The sequence below is a fragment of the Hyaena hyaena genome, unplaced genomic scaffold (assembly GCF_003009895.1).
Source record: "Hyaena hyaena isolate Hyena2069 unplaced genomic scaffold, ASM300989v1 scaffold_11, whole genome shotgun sequence".
Taxonomy (NCBI): Eukaryota; Metazoa; Chordata; class Mammalia; order Carnivora; family Hyaenidae; genus Hyaena; species Hyaena hyaena.
The window spans coordinates 4,485,318-4,505,104 of NW_024080643.1; the positions used below are offsets into that span (position 1 = coordinate 4,485,318).

General features: G+C 41.6%; 1 protein-coding gene across 5 annotated transcripts in view; it reads right to left on the reverse strand.

Annotated features, from left to right (window-relative positions):
• The window catches only part of LOC120247599 (phospholipid-transporting ATPase IB), a 583,538-nt gene that overhangs the window by 370,653 nt on the left and 193,098 nt on the right, over nucleotides 1-19,787 (reverse strand). For all 5 annotated transcript variants that reach the window (XM_039255602.1, XM_039255593.1, XM_039255610.1 and 2 more), the window contains one exon: nucleotides 16,922-16,986. In XM_039255602.1, the coding sequence (XP_039111533.1) occupies nucleotides 16,922-16,986 (65 nt within the window). The remainder of the gene's footprint in view (nucleotides 1-16,921; nucleotides 16,987-19,787) is intronic.

Below are 19,787 nucleotides of genomic sequence, written 5' to 3' on the forward strand. Positions count from 1 at the left end.
AATTAAACATGCATTTCTCTATTTTCTGAGCATTCTCTTTCATGCAGTTTTATTTCTACGTCAATCAAGAGGAAACTCCATTCTAAAAGCAGCATTCCTAAATCTGTGTTCCCCATCGCAAGAGTTATTCACCAAAAAAGAAACTCAGGGGTCAGATAAGTTTGGTTAACAAAATATTCTATATCTAATTCTTTAAGATTTATAATACAATAAATGTATTAAAGACTGTGTAAACTTATAGGAAAACCTATTTATAACTCGATCTCCCCAAAATTAGCCGTAGAGCCCATTTTTCTCCCCTAAGGCTGAACCTTTCAAAGCATGTTTTAGAAAATGCAATAGACACCTATGGAACTAGAATTGGGCCAATTTCTCCTTCATTAGGCAGGACAGGAATCGACGAACTTCCTGTGTGGGACCAGACAGTGAGTAGTCTAGGGCAGTTAGACTTGGTGAGCCGTGTTCTGTGTCGCAACTACTCAACTCTGCCGTTGTAGCACTCACGCAGCCATTGACAAAACATAAATCAACGGGCGTGGCTGTATTCCAATCAAACATCACTTACAAAAACAGGGGGTGCGCTCAATTTGGCCTCGTGGAGTCTGCTGACCCCTCCACTAGGGGACTGAAAATTATCTACACTGTTTTGTCTAACATGGTGGTCCCTCATTACAAGACAGCTCACTTAAAATCAGGGTTTCCTCCAACTAGTTACGATTCAAGTGATTAACAACCACTTGTGACCAGCAACTATCATCATGGACAGCACAGAACAGCACGCTCACTTCCAACCTCTTACGGAAGATGGTTTTTTAAATGTATCATTGTTTTACACTGTTCTTAAATTTAAGCTCCAGGTAATACAGAGCAAAGCATCTAAATCAAGTGATATTAAGGCCAAATAAATATGCTCTGCTGGACCAAAATATTTTCCAGAAGGTTTAAAATTTAAGTACAAGAACTAGACCATTCTGCTACATGGAGATTGTAGTAACTTAATAAATTAAGAACGTGTCTTCTGAAAGCAGACAGTTCATGTGTGAAAGGTAATCATGTTCCTACTTACATAATAATCTATCTGCCGATGGATTATTCTTCAACATGTTTGTAAATCATGCACTTAAGACCGCTCTCATATTGAAATATTTAAAAGAAAATAGTCATTCAGACTCCAGAAGAATCGGTGATCGGGATCACACTTCATGCGTCACTTAGCACCACACCCCCAACAGCAAAAGCAGAGAAGAGCCAGACAAGTTAAAAATTCGCCACTGTTTCAAACCAGAAGCTATGCAACCATCTATTAATAATTTATTTTGGTTTAATAGCTTCAAATTTGGTGCCTGTTAAATATAATCTCAATTCAGAGGATTTTAACTCCACAAGCAATACTGAGAAAATGCCTAAATTTCCAACATTTTTATTATTTGTGCACAGTGTGGTAAACTTTTTAAATTCACTGACAAATTGAAGATAAGGTGGCAGAAGAGAAGAGCGTCTGGATATATGTACCTGTATGTGTGTGTGCCCATGTGCATGGATAATCTCCTTCCAAAAAGGTATATTTCTCTTGACCAAGGATCCTTACTTCTAAGCATTTACTCTAAGAAAATAAATAGCAGAAAACAAAATATGTTCCCCGACATAAAAGGTTAGAGACAATCTCAATGTCCAATAATCAGTGAAGAGTTAAATAAACCATGGAAATATACATGATGAGATCTATGTCATTCTCTAAAAGGAGAGCTGCAGTTAAAACTGATTGGTCTAGAAACAGAATTCCAGTTAAGAGAGAGGAAAAACAGGCTAACAAGAATATGTGTTGTGTATTAATTTCATTTTTAAAATGGCTATATACATACTACACATATATGTTGCATTGTTCATGAAAAAGAGCCAAAAATATGAATATCATATATAAATATGTAGACTTACACATATATATTTAGAGATAAATCTATAAATATTTAGATACAAATACATATAGATATAAGTATATATCTACACAAAAAAATTTACAAATACTGTATGTGTATGTATACACAGATATAAAATATACACTTCTTCTTGCCTCAGAAAAGAAGTTCTTAGACTATTAACCCAATTTTTAATTGTAGTTCTTTGGGTAGTTGGATTCTAAGTAATCTTATTTTTTGTCATTTGTATCTGTTTTCCTTTCCATTAGATGGATTGATTCTAAAAAGGGAGTAAATGAGGCTTAGAACTATTAGACTGCCACACAATCTAAATTACCCTCAGAACAAAGGGTGATCATTCCACTCCCATTCATCAAGTGAACCACATCAAAGGCTCAGTCTTAGATACATCTTGGAAATCTTTCCAAACAAAACATGCCCAGGTCCACCTAGGTTGCCGTGTATAGGAACAACGGTCCTTAGAAACTTGACACAGAATAAACGTCATCGATGAAGGAATCTGACAGACTTAAGCCTCTGATGTAATTTTTCCTCCTAGAATACCCTGGCTGCACTGTCAAGCAAAGAAGGTTGTTCTCTCTGGCCAAGAGCTGTCATCATTAAGCATTTTTCATGATCGGTCTTTATGATACACCACGCAATTACCGTTTATCTTCATATAGACAGCCGGCCACGGTAAATGGCATCAGGCCTCCTGACAGGGTATGGCTTCCTCTGCTCTCGGCTCTGGATGCTTTCAAGGATATCATTAGCACTCAAGGTGGACAAAGCCTTCAAATGCAACCCCCCCCCAAGGCTGGATCCCATTGACAAGGATGATCATAAATAAACCCATTGGGTGGGAATGATTTTTGACAAAGCTATGGTAGAACAAACGAGTACTACCAGCTCTACTTTGTGGGGAAAAAACATAAATAAAAGCATGATTGTTTCATGGTAAAGAGTTTGGTACATTAAAGTTCTGATCAATTCAGTTATTCCAAGACCATTTGGAACAAATATCCACTTTCACTTAAACGGAAAACGTTAATATTCTTTTTATTGATAAAATTTACTTTTAAAAAAATCACCATTTATGATATGATAAAAGAATTAACCATTAATTTGCTTAACAGAATAAGGAAATAGGTCACCATACTAACCAAAGGTCTGTCACACGTTTTAGTACAACTCACAGAAATCTCTACACATTTTTTCTCCCATTCTTCTCCGCCCAATCCTTTGAATCCACTCCAGTCAGGCATTCATCGCAACAACACCTCCCCCACCCCCAAACAACTCCTGAAAGGTCACTGCTGACTTCCACATTGCTGATTCCAATAACAAATTCTCAGACCCCATCTTCCTCGATCTATAAAGCAGCAAGCGATACAGCTGTTCCGCCTCTTGAGGACTTCTATATCTGGTTCCCATGATGCCAACCTTTTGTTTCTCTTCCTACATCAGCAGCCACACCCACTTGGTCTCCTTTGCTGGCTCACATATTCTAAGCTGTTACTCAGTGAAGTTCCCCTAGAGCTTAATTCTTAACTCTCTGCCATCGCTAAATCAATCCTGGGGGGTCCCATCAGGTCTCATAGATTAAAACGGTACACTCACTACTCCCAAGAATCTCTCTCCATCCTAGACCTGTCCCCTGAATCTCAGACTTAGAGGTTCGACTGCCTAGCAGTATCTCATCACCACCCCAAACCTACCAGTTTCTCAGCTCCAAACCCTTGGAGTCCTATCCTTATATTCCACATCAGTATTTCAGCAAATCGTGTTAGCTTTGCATGAACAGACTCTACACCCAGAATCTCACCACCTTCCCTCACCAACACGGCCAACATTTGGATCGACAGTCCTGATCACCTCGCAGCCGGGTAAGCGCAACATCCTGCTAACTGGGCCTTCTGCTTCTGTCCTCGCTGCCCTTTAGGTCTACCTCTATCCCAGCGGCCACATACCTGTTCAAAAGCAAATCACATCACTCTGACGCTCAGATTCCACCACTGACCACCCATCTCACTCAGAATAAAAGCCAAGTCATAACAACCACCTACAAAACTCTAAGGCGAAGTCCCTGCCATTTCCTGGACTCCCTCTCTCTCCCCCGCAGCCGCTTGCTGCTCAATGGAGTAGCATCGGCATCGGCCTTGGGACTGTGCCCTTGGTAAACCGCCTTCCTGTGACACTAGCCCCCCAGATATAGAATGAGGAGGCTACGCCAGGACAACTGTATAAACTGAGACTATCCCAGGCCAACTGAGAAGTGCAGTCCCCTGTCCAGACAGCCCCATGAGCTTACCATCCACGTCCGCTCAAGTATCATCGTATCAGGAAGGATTTCCCTAACTAACCTACACAACATAGCAACCTCTGCCTGTCTGCCCATCATGTCCCCTCATCCTGCTTTATATTCCTCAATGACACTCAACAGTCTGTCCTTTAAATGTTAAATACCATCAAAGGATTAAAATAATTAACTGAACAGGTCTAAACTCAGGAAACCATTTGCTCAACCAACATTTCTAGTACACCAAGAAAGGATGTTGAAGAACACATACGGTCATAAGGTGATTCTACCAAGCAGGTATATATTATCAGGATGGCAGGGGGGAACATGGGGAGTCATTTTTTAAAAAATATTTTAACACCAAGCTTAGAAGAGTAGAGTTTTAGTACCTTTAAGGATTTCTAGGAAGTTCAGGGCACCTGGGTGGCTCAGTCGGTTAAGCTCCAACTTCAACTCAGGTCATGATCTCGCAGTTCGTGGGTTCAAGCCCCGTGTGAGGCTCTGTGCTGACAGCCAGCTCAGAGCCTGGAGCCTGTTTCGGATTCTGTGTCTCCCTCTCTCTCTCTGACCCTCCCCTGCTCACGTGGTCTCTCTCTCTCAGAAATAAAAAAAAAAAAAACATTAAAAAAGAAAAAATAATTTCTCGGAAGTTTAAGAGAGAGAGAGAGAGAACACACGCTAAGTATCAGATGCTGATGAAGAAGCACTCAACACACATGAGCTTTTGTTTCAGGAGGCTGCTTAGTCTGTGGCTTAAATATGCAACCCCCATTTTCTGCAATAAGTCCCCTAACAATACGAGCATTTCTAAACGTTTCTTTCTTTTCATGTGTTTTCTCCATACAAAAAAAAAAGAAAAAACGCCATCATCCAGTCACTTTCATCTTCTTTTTGACTTATTATTGAAGTATAACTGACATACAATGCTGTATTCGTTTCAGCATTCAGCCGTACAATGCTGACTCAACAACTCTCTGTATTACTCAGTGCTCACCATGGTAAGTGTAGTCACCAAACAACATTACAACAGTAACAACCATATCCTCTACGCTATACTCTTCATCTCTGCGACTTAGTTACAGATGGCCAATAGATACATGAAAAGGCCGTTCAACATCACTGATCACAGAGAAATGCAAACTCACAATCACAATGAGCTATCACCCTGTGCCGGTCGGAATGGCTGGTATCAAGAAGATGAGAGGTACTGGTAAGGATGTGGAGGAAGGGGAACCCTTGTGCACTGCTGGTGCGAAAGTATATTGGTGTGATCACCGTAGAAAACAACATGGAGATTCCTCAAAAAAGTAAAAACAGAACTACCCTATGATCCAATAATTCCCCTACTGGATATTTACCCGAAGAAAAAACATTAATACAAAAAGATATGTGCACCCCTGTATTTACTGAAATATATAGCCAAGATATGGAAGCAATCCAGATGCATCACCAGATAAATGAATCAAGAAAACATGGTACTTCCATGCATGCACAGGTGCACACGCAAAGGAATATTAATCAGCCATAAAGAAAGAGTGGAATCTCATCTTCATCTTGAAGCAACAAATAATGACCGCAGGCCTGTGGCTATGAATACGTGAATGTGCTTACACATATTCAATGCATTTTAAGTAACTTACCACCCGTCATTAGAGAAAAGATCAAATTAGAAAAGGGGGCTCTTGGACAGGAAGTTCAGTGGTTGCCTAGAAATGAGGGAGGCAGGCTACGGAGGCAGGGATTGAAAGGGAACAGAAGGAAACTTTTGGGAGTGGTGGTTATGCTCATTAGCTTGATTTGGGGGAATGGGTTTCATAGATGTATTCCTATGTTAAATTTATCAAATCGTGGAATTTAAACATGGGTGGTTTATTGTATTTCAATTATATCTTGATAAATCCATTTAAAGAAATAACAATGTTTTCTAAAACAAATTAGTGAGAAAGGTGTCCGTCATTGCTTGATATTTGTTTTGTCACAATAAAAGAGCTGGATTCGAGAAAGAAAAGAAAAGAAAAGAAGAAGAGAAGAGAAGAGAAGAGAAAAGAAAGAAAGAAAAGGGGGCTCTTGTAAAAGAAAAACAGAAAATAGTGACTGTGACTTACTAGGAGAATTCACTGTGGGTCAAAGACTTCTCTAAGCACACACAACAGGACTTGAACCCAGCCAGGCATTCCAGAGCCTGCTTCCTTAACCACAGTTCTATCCTTCAAGACCTTCCAATCTGACAACTGTTAAGTGCTTTGCCATGGGAATAGAAACAAAATAGACTTCTGAGTGGTCCACCAAACATTCATGGGGACTCTACATGTCATTACAAAGTAGAAAGTCGGCTGTATGTGAACAGCTTTTTATAAAAGCAGCCACATCGCTGAGATCCCACAGCATTCTGTGTGCTGATTCCCACTTCCTGCCTACGCACTAGCCCGTGCTCGACAGCTTACTGAGGGATTCTCACCAACTATTTCCCTTCTCTTCCATGTTCTTCTCTGTACTGCAAGGACTGTACGTCTAAAAACAGCATTTCCCAGACTCCCTTATTTGCAGGATTCAGGGTGGATCCTATCAAAGAGACACATTTGCTTAAGATTTAAAAGACCAAAAGAAGACAGCTACTCCTTCATCTGCAGAGAAAGCATTCCGCATTCCACCACGTGGGGCCGGCTTCCCAGGCGCAGGGACAGCAAGGGCAATGCCCGGACCCAGAGAGTCACCGCGCAGACGCGGGACTGGAACGCCACCTAGGACACGCAGGCTTCTGCTCCTTCAGCCTTCCCAGTAATGCTGCAGGCATCGAAGGTTCCATTTTAGCTCTCTTTACACTTGAAATTAGTCTGTGCGCCAGTCACGGAGTTAACAACCCGCAGCCTCAAAACTACCTTTCTGCATTTAGTCTGTGACCCTGGATACAGGAACTCTACAAGCCCCACTCGTGATTCGCCGAAGGGCTCCCCGCTAGGCTCTGCCAGTAGGTGGCGCAAGAGAGGAGCGACGCTGCTGCTGCAAAAGGAACTTGCCCCTTCCCCTCCGTCTCCTGTGGGTTTCTGGTCCCCATGCAGTTCCCTGGAGAGTTGCTTCTTCACCCTGGCAGCTCAGTTCCTTCCAACAGCAGAAGATGAATCCAGTTTTCATACTTCTGCAGCACTCGCAAAACCATCTTCGTGGTCTTCTACCCCAAACGCAGACACTCTGGCCCAGCCGGCCATCTCCCACTCCTCAGAGAGCCGAGAATGCCCTCTTTGAAGTTTCAAAATCTTAATAGGGCCAATCTTTTCCCCTTTGTTCCCTCAGCCCTACGAGCAGTACCTGCTTCCCTCGGTTGCCACTGCAAGGTAACTTAGAGCAGGCAAAATGTTCTAAGAAGGACAAGATAGTAAATACTCTAGGATTTGTGTGCCATGAGTCACCAACTTAGTGTCTAACTGATCAACTCTACCACTGTCGTATGAAAGCAGCATGGGCAGTGTGTAAACACGTGGGAATGTTCGATAAAGCTGTCTTTGCAGAAACTGTGGGCTCAGATTTTCCCCCGAGTTCTCTTCTTACACTTTCAGTTATCTAGTTAACAACTCCGTGATTAATTCACAATTTTTTTCATTAAAATCACTCTGTTCAAATAATGGGTGGGGGATTTATCTCCTGATCAGATCTGTCAGTATTTCCTGCACTGGATCCTGACAATTCCTGTGTCTGGTATCACAAGTGGTTCTAAGAAACAGTCCTAAGATGGGAAAGGGAGATTCATTATTTCACCTGCTTGGGTCTCAAGGCAGTGACGATGATCACCAGTGAGGGGGGAAAATGCTAGGTGTCCATGACGAGGAAGACGGAAACAGTTACTTAAATTACCCTCAATCATGGTCTTTCTTTGCCTTTCCAGCCATTCTCCTCCTCCTTCCCTGGAATGAGAAGTCCTATCAACTCTCTGCTTTTTGCCTGAACCAGCTATTTCCCTCAGGTTCTCAAAAGTCAGAGACAACCCGCCAAGCTCTAGGAGCAACAGATTGTTACAAAAGAAAAATCCAAGTGGTGCAGGTCTTTTGACTTGAAAATAGTATTTATCAAAGATGAGCTGAGATTTGTCAAACTCTGCTTCTAGGCACCATAAAGGAACAGAGACACCAGGCTTGTAAACTAGAAAACTGGAAACAAAGACATGAAACATCTGTTTTTAGACCCTGGACAACAGGCAACTCAGGACTATGACCTTTGGAGGAAATGAAGTGCAGGAGATGAACCAGGGAGCGGAAGCTTGCTGACTGCTAGGTCACTGGAGTTTGCAAAGTAGCATACTGAAGAGAAACTACGCACAGAAAGAACTGGAGAAATCTCTCAGGGTTCCCTTGGGTCTCTGACCAAACACGAAGTTATGCATGTGTACAGAGAGAGACCATATTTGGCAAAAACCTATACATAAAAAAAGAATATATTTTTTTAATTATGTAAATAATTACATGATAGATGAATGTAAGGACAGACAGACAGATAAAAGAACAACTATCAGGCCTGTAGGGTGAACAATTCCCAGCACTCTAACACGACTGGGATTTAAGTTCAAACCATCCACCATAAAGAAACTACAGTGAATACTCAGGGGTCCCATGGCAGTCTCAAGGTCTCATCTTAGTAGTAAAGCTCAAGTAATTCTAGAGCAAAGGCAACTATAGATGAACAAGTAACTGCCTGTCAGAACTCCATATTCTTTGAAGAAAAATGACAGAATCCAGATACTGAACAATATTAATAAATAGCATACAATGATAGGAAAATGTGCATTATAATCAGGAGCAAATTAGCAAATAGACCCAGAACTGACAAAGAAATGGAATTACCAGAAGATATATTTTATAAATCATAAATATATTAAAGAATCTAAAGGAAAACATCAATATGTAAGAGCTAGATGACCCAAATGGTTCTTACATTATAACTAGAAAACAAAACCGCAATATTTGATGTGTGCAAGTCCCATGTATTAAAGCCTACAAAATGCTGCTGAGAAAAGGTAAAGAAGACCTGAGTAAATAAGAGATATACCACGTTTGTGGGTTAGAAATCTCAATACAATTAAAATGTCAAAATTGCCCCAAATTTTTCTATGTATTTAATGCAACCTCCATAAAAAAATCCCACAAGGTTTTCAGGGGAGTCGACAACCTGAGTCTCAAGTGTGTACAGAAATGGCAAAGGTCCTGGAATAACCAAAACAGTCTTGAAAAGGGATTTCAGGGCTCCAGACTTGCTACAAAGTTACTATAAATTAGACAATGAGAAACTGGGCATTAATAGAATCAACTAGATGACAAATATGATCAATCAATTTACAACAGAAGTGTCAAAGTAATTCACTGTGGAAATAATAGTATTTTTTACAAGTGACGCTGGAAAAACTCGATAGCCCTATGGGATACAAACTGTACTTCAATCTTTATCTCACAGCCATGCACACAAAAAAAAAAAGAAAAAAGGGATCAGACTTCTATTTATAAGCTAAAACTCTAAAACCCCTAAAATAAAACACAACAGGAAGTCTTCCCAATCTTGGAGTAAGTGCATACTTTTTGGAGCATCAAAGCCCTAAAAAAAAATAATAGAAAGGACTTCAACACAATTTAAAACTACTCTATAAAAGATACGGTAAAAAGATACTTTCGATTGTTATGCAACACAACCACAAATTTAGCAACTTAGGACAACACACATTTATCAGCTCAGTTTTCATGCATCAGGAATGCGTGTAGAGTTTGGTAGAATTTGCTACTCAGGATCCCACAAGGCTGTCCTCACACTGCTAAGCAAGGTAGGGTCTCACCTGAAGGCTTGACTGGGGAAGGACTGGATTGCAACCATCCTCAAGGTGTAGGCAGAATTCATCTCCTTGCGGGGAGCCTGGGTGGCTTAGTCAGTTGAGCATCCGACTTTCGCTTAGGTCATGATCTCGCGGTTTGTGGGTTCGAGCCCCACATCCGGCTCTGTGCTGACTGCCAGCTCAGAGCCTGGAGCCTATTTCAAAGTCTGTGTCTCCCTCTCTCTCTGACCCTTCCCTGCTCGCACGCGCTCTCTCTCTCTCTCTCTCTCTCTCTCTCCTAGAAATAAAAATACTTTAAAAAAAAGAATTCATCTCCTTGCAATAACGGGACTGGGCTCCCAATTTTCTGGTTTAACTGGAGGCCAGGGCCAGTCCCGGCTCCTAGAGGCTGCCTGAAGCTCCTCTTCCACAGGCCTTCTCACAACAGGATAGCTTACTCCTTAGAGCCATCAAGGGGGAATCGTCTCTCACTCAATCTGCTAAGATGAAGACTTATGTAACGCACCATCATCAGTGGAGTGAATGCCATCACTCTTGCCACATTCTAGGCTTTAGAAGTCAGTCACAGGCTCCACACACATTCAAAGGGAAGGAATTACACAAAGGTGTGGACACCCAAAGAGAGGAATTGTGGGGGTCACCCTAGGTCTATCCTCCCTGCCACTGTTAAGAAAACATTACCAGGCTGCCTGGGTGGCTCAGTCAGTTAAACGTCTAACTCAGTTTCAGCTCAGGTCATGATCTCATGGTTCATGAGTCGAGCCCTACATCGGGCTCTGCACTGACCATGTGAAGCCTGCTTGGAATTCTCTCTCTCTCTCCCCCTCCCTCCCTCTCCCCCTCCCTTTCCCTCTGTCCCCCTCACTCCTACTCTCTAAAATAAATAAATAAACTTATGGAAAAAAAAAGAAAATATCACCAATACATCTAACACTGGGCTTGTCTGCAGGATATATAAAAAATTCTTCACTAAAATCCAATTTAAAACTGGACATATGATTTCATGGAGACTTCACAAAGATTTTTACAATGACTGTTAAGTATAATAAAGGGCACTGAATGTCAATAGTCATCAGAAAAATCCAAATTAAAGCAATAAGCTATCACTACATGCCCACTAAAATGGCTAAAATTAGAATAACTGACAATACAAAGTACGGGTGAAAATGTGGAGCAATGAAAACTCTCAGACAGTACTAGCAGTAAAGTAAAATGGAAACTGACCATTTCTTACAGAGCTAAATATACATTTTCTTAATAACTCCATAATTCCACTCCTAGGTACTTATCCAACAGAAATGAAAACATGTGTCCACACAAAAACCTGTATAAAAAGTGCTCATGGAAACTTTATTCCTAATAGCCTTAAGCTGGAAATCACGGACACGTCCATCAACAGAAGGGAGAAATGTGGTGCATCCATACAATGAAATACTGCTCCTCAATAAAAAGGAATCAACTGATACAACCAGCGACATTAATGAACATCAGAATTACCATGTTGAATAAAAGCCAGACAATAACAGAGCCTATTGTTCGGTTCATTCACATGAAATTCTAAGACAGACCCACTAACGTAACAGAAAGTAGGGATGCAGTTGCCTGGAGATAAGGAGGGCTGCCTGCCAAGGGACAACGAGGAAACTTCGGGGGATGATAAAAACACTTACGTTGTAGAATTCTATGCATGTGGTAGTTACAGACTCACTAGGTCCCTTCCCACAGAAGTCAGGGCAGTGACTGGGAAAATATGGGACCTTGTGTCCCAGGTTATCAATCTGAAGGACTCCAATGGGGACAGTGTATCGAATGGAAAGACTCCAAAATCCCTTGACCTCCAAAAGCCATCCCCTCCTCTTTGCCAACCGAAGCAAACCCTCCTCTCTGAGGAGAGCCCTATGTGTGTGCTTGAAGAGTCCGTATGGACGCTACTCTGAGTACCAGGTTCTGTTTTATTAGTAGGGTGAGGCTAAACAAAGATCTCCCCTACCCCCAGGCAATATTTTTAACTATGTAACTTTTTTTTCACATACTTGTGTGTGTGCATGCGTAAACACATACACACACACACACACACACACAGAGGAAATCTGCAGATTCTGCTCTTCAGAGTTATCCAGGGACCTAAAGTAGTGAGGCAACTCTGCTTTCCTTGGTATGGAGCTCTGTCAGTACAGTCACTTCCAAAGGGACTCCAGTGACGGCCATTTGCAACCAGCAAAATGGAAAGAACGGAGACGCCAGGGCAAGGGATTTCCTTTGCGATGGGTAACACAGAACATTCCTATCTCACTTCTGCTCACCATCCACCAGTGAGACTTAAGTCTCAAGATTTTTTGTAGGTCTTCATGCATCTTCGTTTTAATTGCCGTGTTATCTTTATCACTGCAGGGGAGATAAATGTCCCCTAAAAGGCTTGGCACTTCTTGTCAAACATCAAAGGGTGTTATCAGTCAATGGCCAGCAGCTTTTGTGAAATTTTAGAGAGTAACTTCAATATTACGTGTTTTCATCACTTGCTAATAAAATTATACCATTTTATTCTCATACTCCTCATTCTCAGTTTTTAAAGTCTCATGAATTCTGAGAGTTTATCACCATAGCTAACTTTTCAAGATACCATATACGGTTTTGAAAAGATTCATGATTAATGAGAATAAGCCTCCTGTAATTTTGAAATGAGAATAATCCTGAAATCTCCCAGGAGATCTGATAACTGATTTAACTCATCCAGTGCTGAGAAAAAGCCTGAAGTAGCAAGCATGTCCTACAATGTCATATCGGTGTGGCTTCTGCGACACTACTGTTACCCTCAATTCTTTTTTTTTTTTTTCTTTTTAAACAGGGATCCAGGTAAGCCATTATCTTGTGAAGGGCAGCTTTTCCAAAGCTAAACATGGCCCACAAACCCGTTTAACCAGTACTGGTTAATATTTTGCAAACCAGAGAGTGACGGCCCCACTGTCCACATTTCTTCCTTGCACTCCACGCCTCCCTTCTCCTCCCCATTCCTCCCAGACCCATTTCTAACCAATATACCCAAAATAGGACTGGGTGTGCCAGTGCCAGCCTACAGGTTATTATCAATAAAGCAGACTTCACAGCACTTATTTTAAACTAAAAAAAAGAAAAATCACATTTTCTTCTTGGCATCCTAACACATCATCATCTAGTGCTCCGCTGGGGTACATATCATCCGTCACCCTCCACCCCATTTCAGAGACCCCTGACCTCATCTGTATTACAGAGCTTAGATGTTATTTTGGCAACAGCTGACAAACTCCAAACGGAGAGATAAATCCTAATCATTTATAAGCATTTGGAGTTCTACCCTGGACATATTTACTGGTCAAGTGAAAGTGATGGATGCCAGATCTGGGTGTTTGAGGGAAGCCCTTTCCTCCCTCCCTTCCCACTGATGTGCAAGGCGCAGGAAGGCAACCCAGGCCCAGTGCTTTTCATTCTTGGGCCAGTTCCTTCGTTCCTCTCTGGTCTGCTTCATCCTCAGAGCCCCGCAACCTAAAAAGCCAACTTGGGAGCTCCCCGCGATCTGCTACATACCTAATTTATGTCCCTAGGACTCTTATTCCACCTACCAATGAAATACTTTGAGAATAGGAATGCCTTCAAACCAACTAAAGAATGAGAGAGAAGGGAACAAAGTGGAAGAGAAGGACTCTAGTCAAAACTAGGGAATGCCCCCTTCGCTTGGGGTACAGAACAAAGAAAGTACATAGAAACTGTACCTCTCTTCAGCAAATATTGAGTCATTACATGAAAACAGGAAGTTCAACACTGTTTAGCAAGAATTCTTAATAGGTTGCCAAGGGCAGCCAGTCACATCCCATAAAACCTGTTTGGCTTCACAAATTGGCTCCTTGATCTAGGGCAAATGTGGGGGCACCTGGGTGGCTCGGTTAGTTGAGCATCCGACTTTGGCTCCGGTTGTGATCTCACAGTTCATGAGTTTGAGGCCCCATCAGGCTCTCCACTGTCAGTGTGGAGCCTGCTTTGGATCCTCTGTCCCCCTCCTCTCTGCACTTCCCCTACTCACGTGCTTTCTCTCTCTCTCAAAAAAGAAATAAATATTAAAAAAAAAAAAAAAGTCCCAGGGGCGCCTGGGTGGCTCAGTCGGTTAAGCATCCAACTTCAGCTCAGGTCATGATCTCACAGCTCGTGGGCTCAAGCCCCACATCGGGCTCTGTGCTGACAGCTCAGAGCCTGGAGCCTCCTTTGGATTCTGTGTCTCCCTCTCTCTCTCCTCCCTCTCTCTCTGCTCTTTTCCCACTGGTGATCTCTCTCTCTCTCAAAAATAAAAACAGAAGAAGAAAAAAAATTTACAAAAAAAGTCCCAATTTGTACTTAGGGCCTTACAGTGCTCTGTACAGTCAAAGTTCAGCTCTTGGCTTCCAGAGAGCACCTGGCATATAAGGAAAACATAGGCTCACTTCTGAGTTACCATCACATAATGGGTTTAAGACTGTGGATGCCTTGGAACTAGCAGCTCATCAGCAAATAAGGGAGCTCCCAGCACAGACATCTGGGTGTTCGCACAGGCTATTTGGGCTCCTCCATGGGTTCTGGACACTTCTCCACACCAGCTCTCCACTCTCCCCTCTACCACCATGCTGTTCTCCTCAGTTTTGATTCCGTCCTAAAGACACCTTGTATGCGGCCCATCATGTCTACTCTAGCCACTACCTCATGAGAAGGACCTTTTAAATGGAAGTTCTAGCTGGGAACTGGAAAATGATCTGAAGTCTGCCCAATCGTTCAAACATTTATAGAGTACGTACGTAATTCTGAAAAGCATTGCTGTGATGTGACCATTTTTCTTAAAAAGTCAGATTTTTAGTTCCATGAACCTTATATTTTTACATTTTAGAAGGAGAGAGACCAAATATAGTGTTTCACAAATACAAAAAAAACAAACAACCCAATTTTTTAAATGGACAAAGGACTGGATAGACATTTCTCCAGAGAAGATCTACAAATGGCCAATAAGCACATGATGAGATGTTTAACACCACTAGCCGTTACAGAAATCAAATCAAAATCACACTGAAATACCACTTCATACCCATCAATATGGCTACTACCAAAAAATAAATAAATAAATAAAACCCACACAAAATAACAAATGTTGGTGAAGGTATGGAGACACTGGAACCCTCATTCACTGCTGGTGGGGATGTAAAATGGAGCAGCTGCTGTAGAAACAGCAAGGTAGTTCCTCAAAAAGTCAAACATAGAGCTATCACGTGATCCAGCAATTCCACCTCTGAGCATATGCTCAAATAACTGAAGGGTCTTTAAGAGATAATTGCACACGCATGTTCACGGAAGCAGGATTCACAATAGCAAAAGGTGGAAACCACCCAAGTTTCCACTGACAAATAAATGGATAAACCATACGTGATCTATACATATAATAGAATATTATCCAGTCACAAAGGATGGAAAATCTGACATGGGCTATAAAAAATAGATGAATTGAGGGCCTTATGCTAAGTGAAGTAAACCAGTCACAAAAAGACAAATACGGTATGATTACACTTATAGGACATACCCTAGTAGTCAAATTCATAGAGACAGAAAGCAGAATGGTGATCGCCAGGGGCTCACTGGGGAGGAAGTGAGGAGCAGCTGTTTTAGGGGGACGGAATTTTAATTTTGTAAGATGCAAAGAGTTCTGGAGACAGACGGTGGTGATGACTGTACAACATATCGAATGCCATCAAACTGTATTCTTAATGCCTACGATGGCAAATTCTACGTGTGTTTCATCACAGTTTATATTATTTTATGTATTAATAATAATATATATTTCTAGTGATGAAGTTCAATAGAAAAGAATATAGGCAAGCGGGATGGGGGTGCTCGAGAGAAGCCAACACTTGGGTACAAGGGAGGTTCTCCACTCCCCCAGAGCTGGAGACTTAGGGTCCAGGAAAGGAGGGATGACCGGGGAGTTTGGGCTTCGTGCAGGCAGTGACACGAACGAGGGTAAGAGGCACATGGAGACCGACCCTGAGGCTCCCAGCCACCGACCAGCACCCTGCAGGCACACACACTCGCCACCTGACTCCCACCTTTGGGCTCCTGAAGAGACGGAGTGTGTGTTGGCCTTCGCGGCAGGATTCATGGCCTCCCCAGTGTGCAACTATAAACATCTCTATACCATAGCTCCTCCTTTTCACTAACCCTGTCATCTGCTCCTAAAACAGGCTTTAAATATACTGCCTGAAGGGCGGCCCTGGGTTCCAGGCAGTAACAAGTCCTTGTTCTAAGTCCCGACAAATGGAGCTCCATTGTTCAGCTGAGATCTTCGTATCAAACTGCTTCTCAGGTCTCTAGTTAACCTCCAGTCAGTTCCCACCCTGGTCTTATCAGAGGCTTTAGGTCGTGCCCAAGTGGGTACAGGTCTCTAACATGATCAGAGAACTATGCCGCTCAATTCTGCATGAGCTAAGACATTGGAACGTGGGGGGAATCAAGTGCATGTGTTGCCTATTCCTACATAAATTCAAACCACTCTGGACCCTCGAATATTATCCTTATGTTACCGTCTGTGCTAGAAAGAAAATCCTGCAAGTCTCGTCACTGACTCTGGAGTGAACCATCCCCACCAACGTCAATCACAGTAGGTCCCATCAACATTTTAAATGCACAATTCTAGGTGAACAAAGGAGAGCGCCTTTAAGCAGTGTTCCTAATTTGCTCTTTTGGTGTTTAAAGAATTTATGACATCTGTTCATAAATAACAAAATACAGAATAGCTTTAGAATTTTTAGTAAAAAAACAAACAAAAAACACCCTTATCAGTTATGGTAGAAATAAATATATGAAGAGTTTGGTACAGTAATAAACACATGTAACATGTGAAAAACGACTTACGTCCAGAGAATCCTCCTTCAGTAAGATGAGCGCCATATTCTGGGACACCAATCGGCAGGAATAGCCTAAAGGAAGAGGAAGAAGCAACATTAGAGAGTTTATCGTTCCTTCCACGAACTCCTCACTTTTCAATAGCTGTGAAAATTCACCCTCCCTTCTTGGGTCTTATCACCACTTTAAGCCTGTTGAGGAAGGCAGAACAATCGGACAAGTATGAGGAACAGGAAAAGGGAGTTCTTTAGGCAGATTCCCATTCTTGCACACCACTTCAACAGAACTGGTTGGGTGAGTTTCCATAATTAACGGCTAAAAGACCTATGTGTCAATTTTCCGCGGATTCTTCCTCATCTTTGGAGAACACCAGGATAAGCCTGGGATTATCTTTAAAAAACAGCACGTTACGAAGACACATGGAAGCTAACAGTGCTTACAAATCAGCATCCCTCATTTGTTTGTTTGAAAAAGTAGGTAATTCTCATGTCAGGTTTCAAAGGAATACTATCACACAACCGGGGAATCCCTCTTTCTACCCCAAGTTCAAAGCAGCACGCATTTCAAGAATTAAACCGGACTTTAAAAAAGAAGATTCCTTTGGAACAAAAAAGTACACGTTCCAATACTGATCCCTGTCAGTAATTTCTGTCCTATTTTTAAATAGTGATCTCTACAGGTTAAGCAAGATACTCTTCGACTTTACCTCCCAGGAGGTGAACATATTTTCATATTTTCTCTGAACCACTTTCCTACTCAGGCTCTGCAGTCCACTTCCAAACATCTGGAGACACTCGGTGACTCCACAGAACAGGAGAGCCCGGCCCCTGAAACCCAGGCACTGCGGGAAGGAGGCACCCCCAGCATATCCTAAGACCCGGATGTCTGTCAGGAGTCTACTCTCTCTTTCAAGCCACCCTCTACCCTCTCCAGTGCCCCTGGAGAGAGCTGGTGCTTTTTCTCACCCTTCATCTCAATCCATCTCTTTGAGAAAAGGCAAGAAAAGAATCCTCCCCCTCGAAAATTGGCCCTCACTGTGTTTGTTTTTTTTTTTCCCTTCAGCACCTGAAGATAATGGCTTAATGATTACAGAGACAGGAAACAAATCCAAATCATCACCACCAAGAATTACAATCTTCGAGCAAGTACCTGGGTGACGATCTCAAGAAAAGGGCTTAACCAGAGCTACTCCTCAATCTAGGAGGAGCCTAGATTCTTCTCCACAGAACAGCTAAAATATCCATTCCTACAGATGATATATTTAACTGAAAAAGGAGACAAGATTTAACTAATGGGCCAGTCCCAGAACTATTGCATTTATGTGACAATTCTACTCAGCAGGGCTTTTTTTCAGGTTGAAGAAACCCTATTAAAAGGCACCAGACTCTAAGACACACAAAAATTAAGACCAGGAAGAACCTTTTGTTTTTTGTTTTGAGGCAAAAGACAGTAAGTATTTGTTTCTTTTGGAATGTACAAAGTAGATCCTTCACTAACGATTGTCATTTCAGAAGAATATTTTACACATCACCTTAGAACATGAGTCTTAAAGCACAAACTTAGGGCTTTTAATCCAAATATTTTTTAAAAGCCATACCATAAAGATCTAGTCCAGACCATTAACAACGGTTACCTCAAGGGAATGAAATTATTTCACTTGTTAAAACCACTACACATCATTTTAAAAACTAAAACTGAAGAATTGAAAATCATAATACCACATGGCCAAGTACCTGTTTAACCTAGAAGACCAGAAAAGAAAAGGCGGGGGAGGCCCTGAAACAATTTTCTACACACGCTCAAACTTGTTCAAGTCTGTATTTTAACAATAGTGATGAGTTAAAAATCAGACTTTCCCAGAATGCTTTTCAAAGTCCTGCCTGATAGGACTGATAATCAGTGAAGTCTTTGTTTACCATTAAAATTTTACAAATGCATTCTTCCTTCCTGTTAATTCTTAGATTAGGCCCAGAAGGGAGGTCTACGCTTTACTTTCATTTACAAAAGGCAATGGTGCACCTTAAATTATTTCCCGCTATGGTAGGCTTACTCTTTCTTTATATCCCCAGAGTCCTCCAGTAACTTCAGGCAACAGGGACTGTTACAAATTTAGTATAACTAATGCGAAAGGATTTGCTGGTAGGTTCTGATTTGAACAACAGCTGCTGCGGCGAGCTGTAGTTTTTAAGCCCTAGCTTGCTGCTTTATTTTATATTTTTCAGTTTACGCAAAATGCTGTTTGACAACGGAAGCTGCACAAAGAGATTGTGGAAAAACTCTTAAATAGTTTTCTAGCCATTGCAGGGAAGAGGGCAATAAATAAAGGCCCCGACACTTCTGTGGATTTAAATATACAAAACTAAATGTTTCTGGAACTTTTTTAATTCAGAAAATGAAGTGAGATTCCACTTAGAGAATTATCACACAAAACACCTGCACTAGACAGAACATGGAAATTTAACGCAGTTAATTGTGACTTAGCTAATGTGGCAAATTAAATTATGTCAACCCCAGTTTGGTGTGCTTGATTTCTAATGTTTGTGGATAAAATGAGATCAACTCTTGGAGAAGAGCCAGGTATGAAATGTCAATCCACACTTGTAAATTGAGGTCTAGCTCTTTAATCTTGCAATCTAACAAAACGACCATAAAATCACTCAGAGGAGAACCTCGGGGATTTCACTTTTCACTGCGGCTAAAATTAACAGCACACTGCACAAGTGTTTAGTCTTTCTACTACCTGAGTGTAATCAACATCCAAAGAAATCAAAATGTTTCAGACCCTATGGTACTTGGAGCAGGGCTTCATTTTAAGAAAATAAGCATCCACACTAGAAAGTATCACCAAACCAAATCTCTCAGATTCTGTAATTGG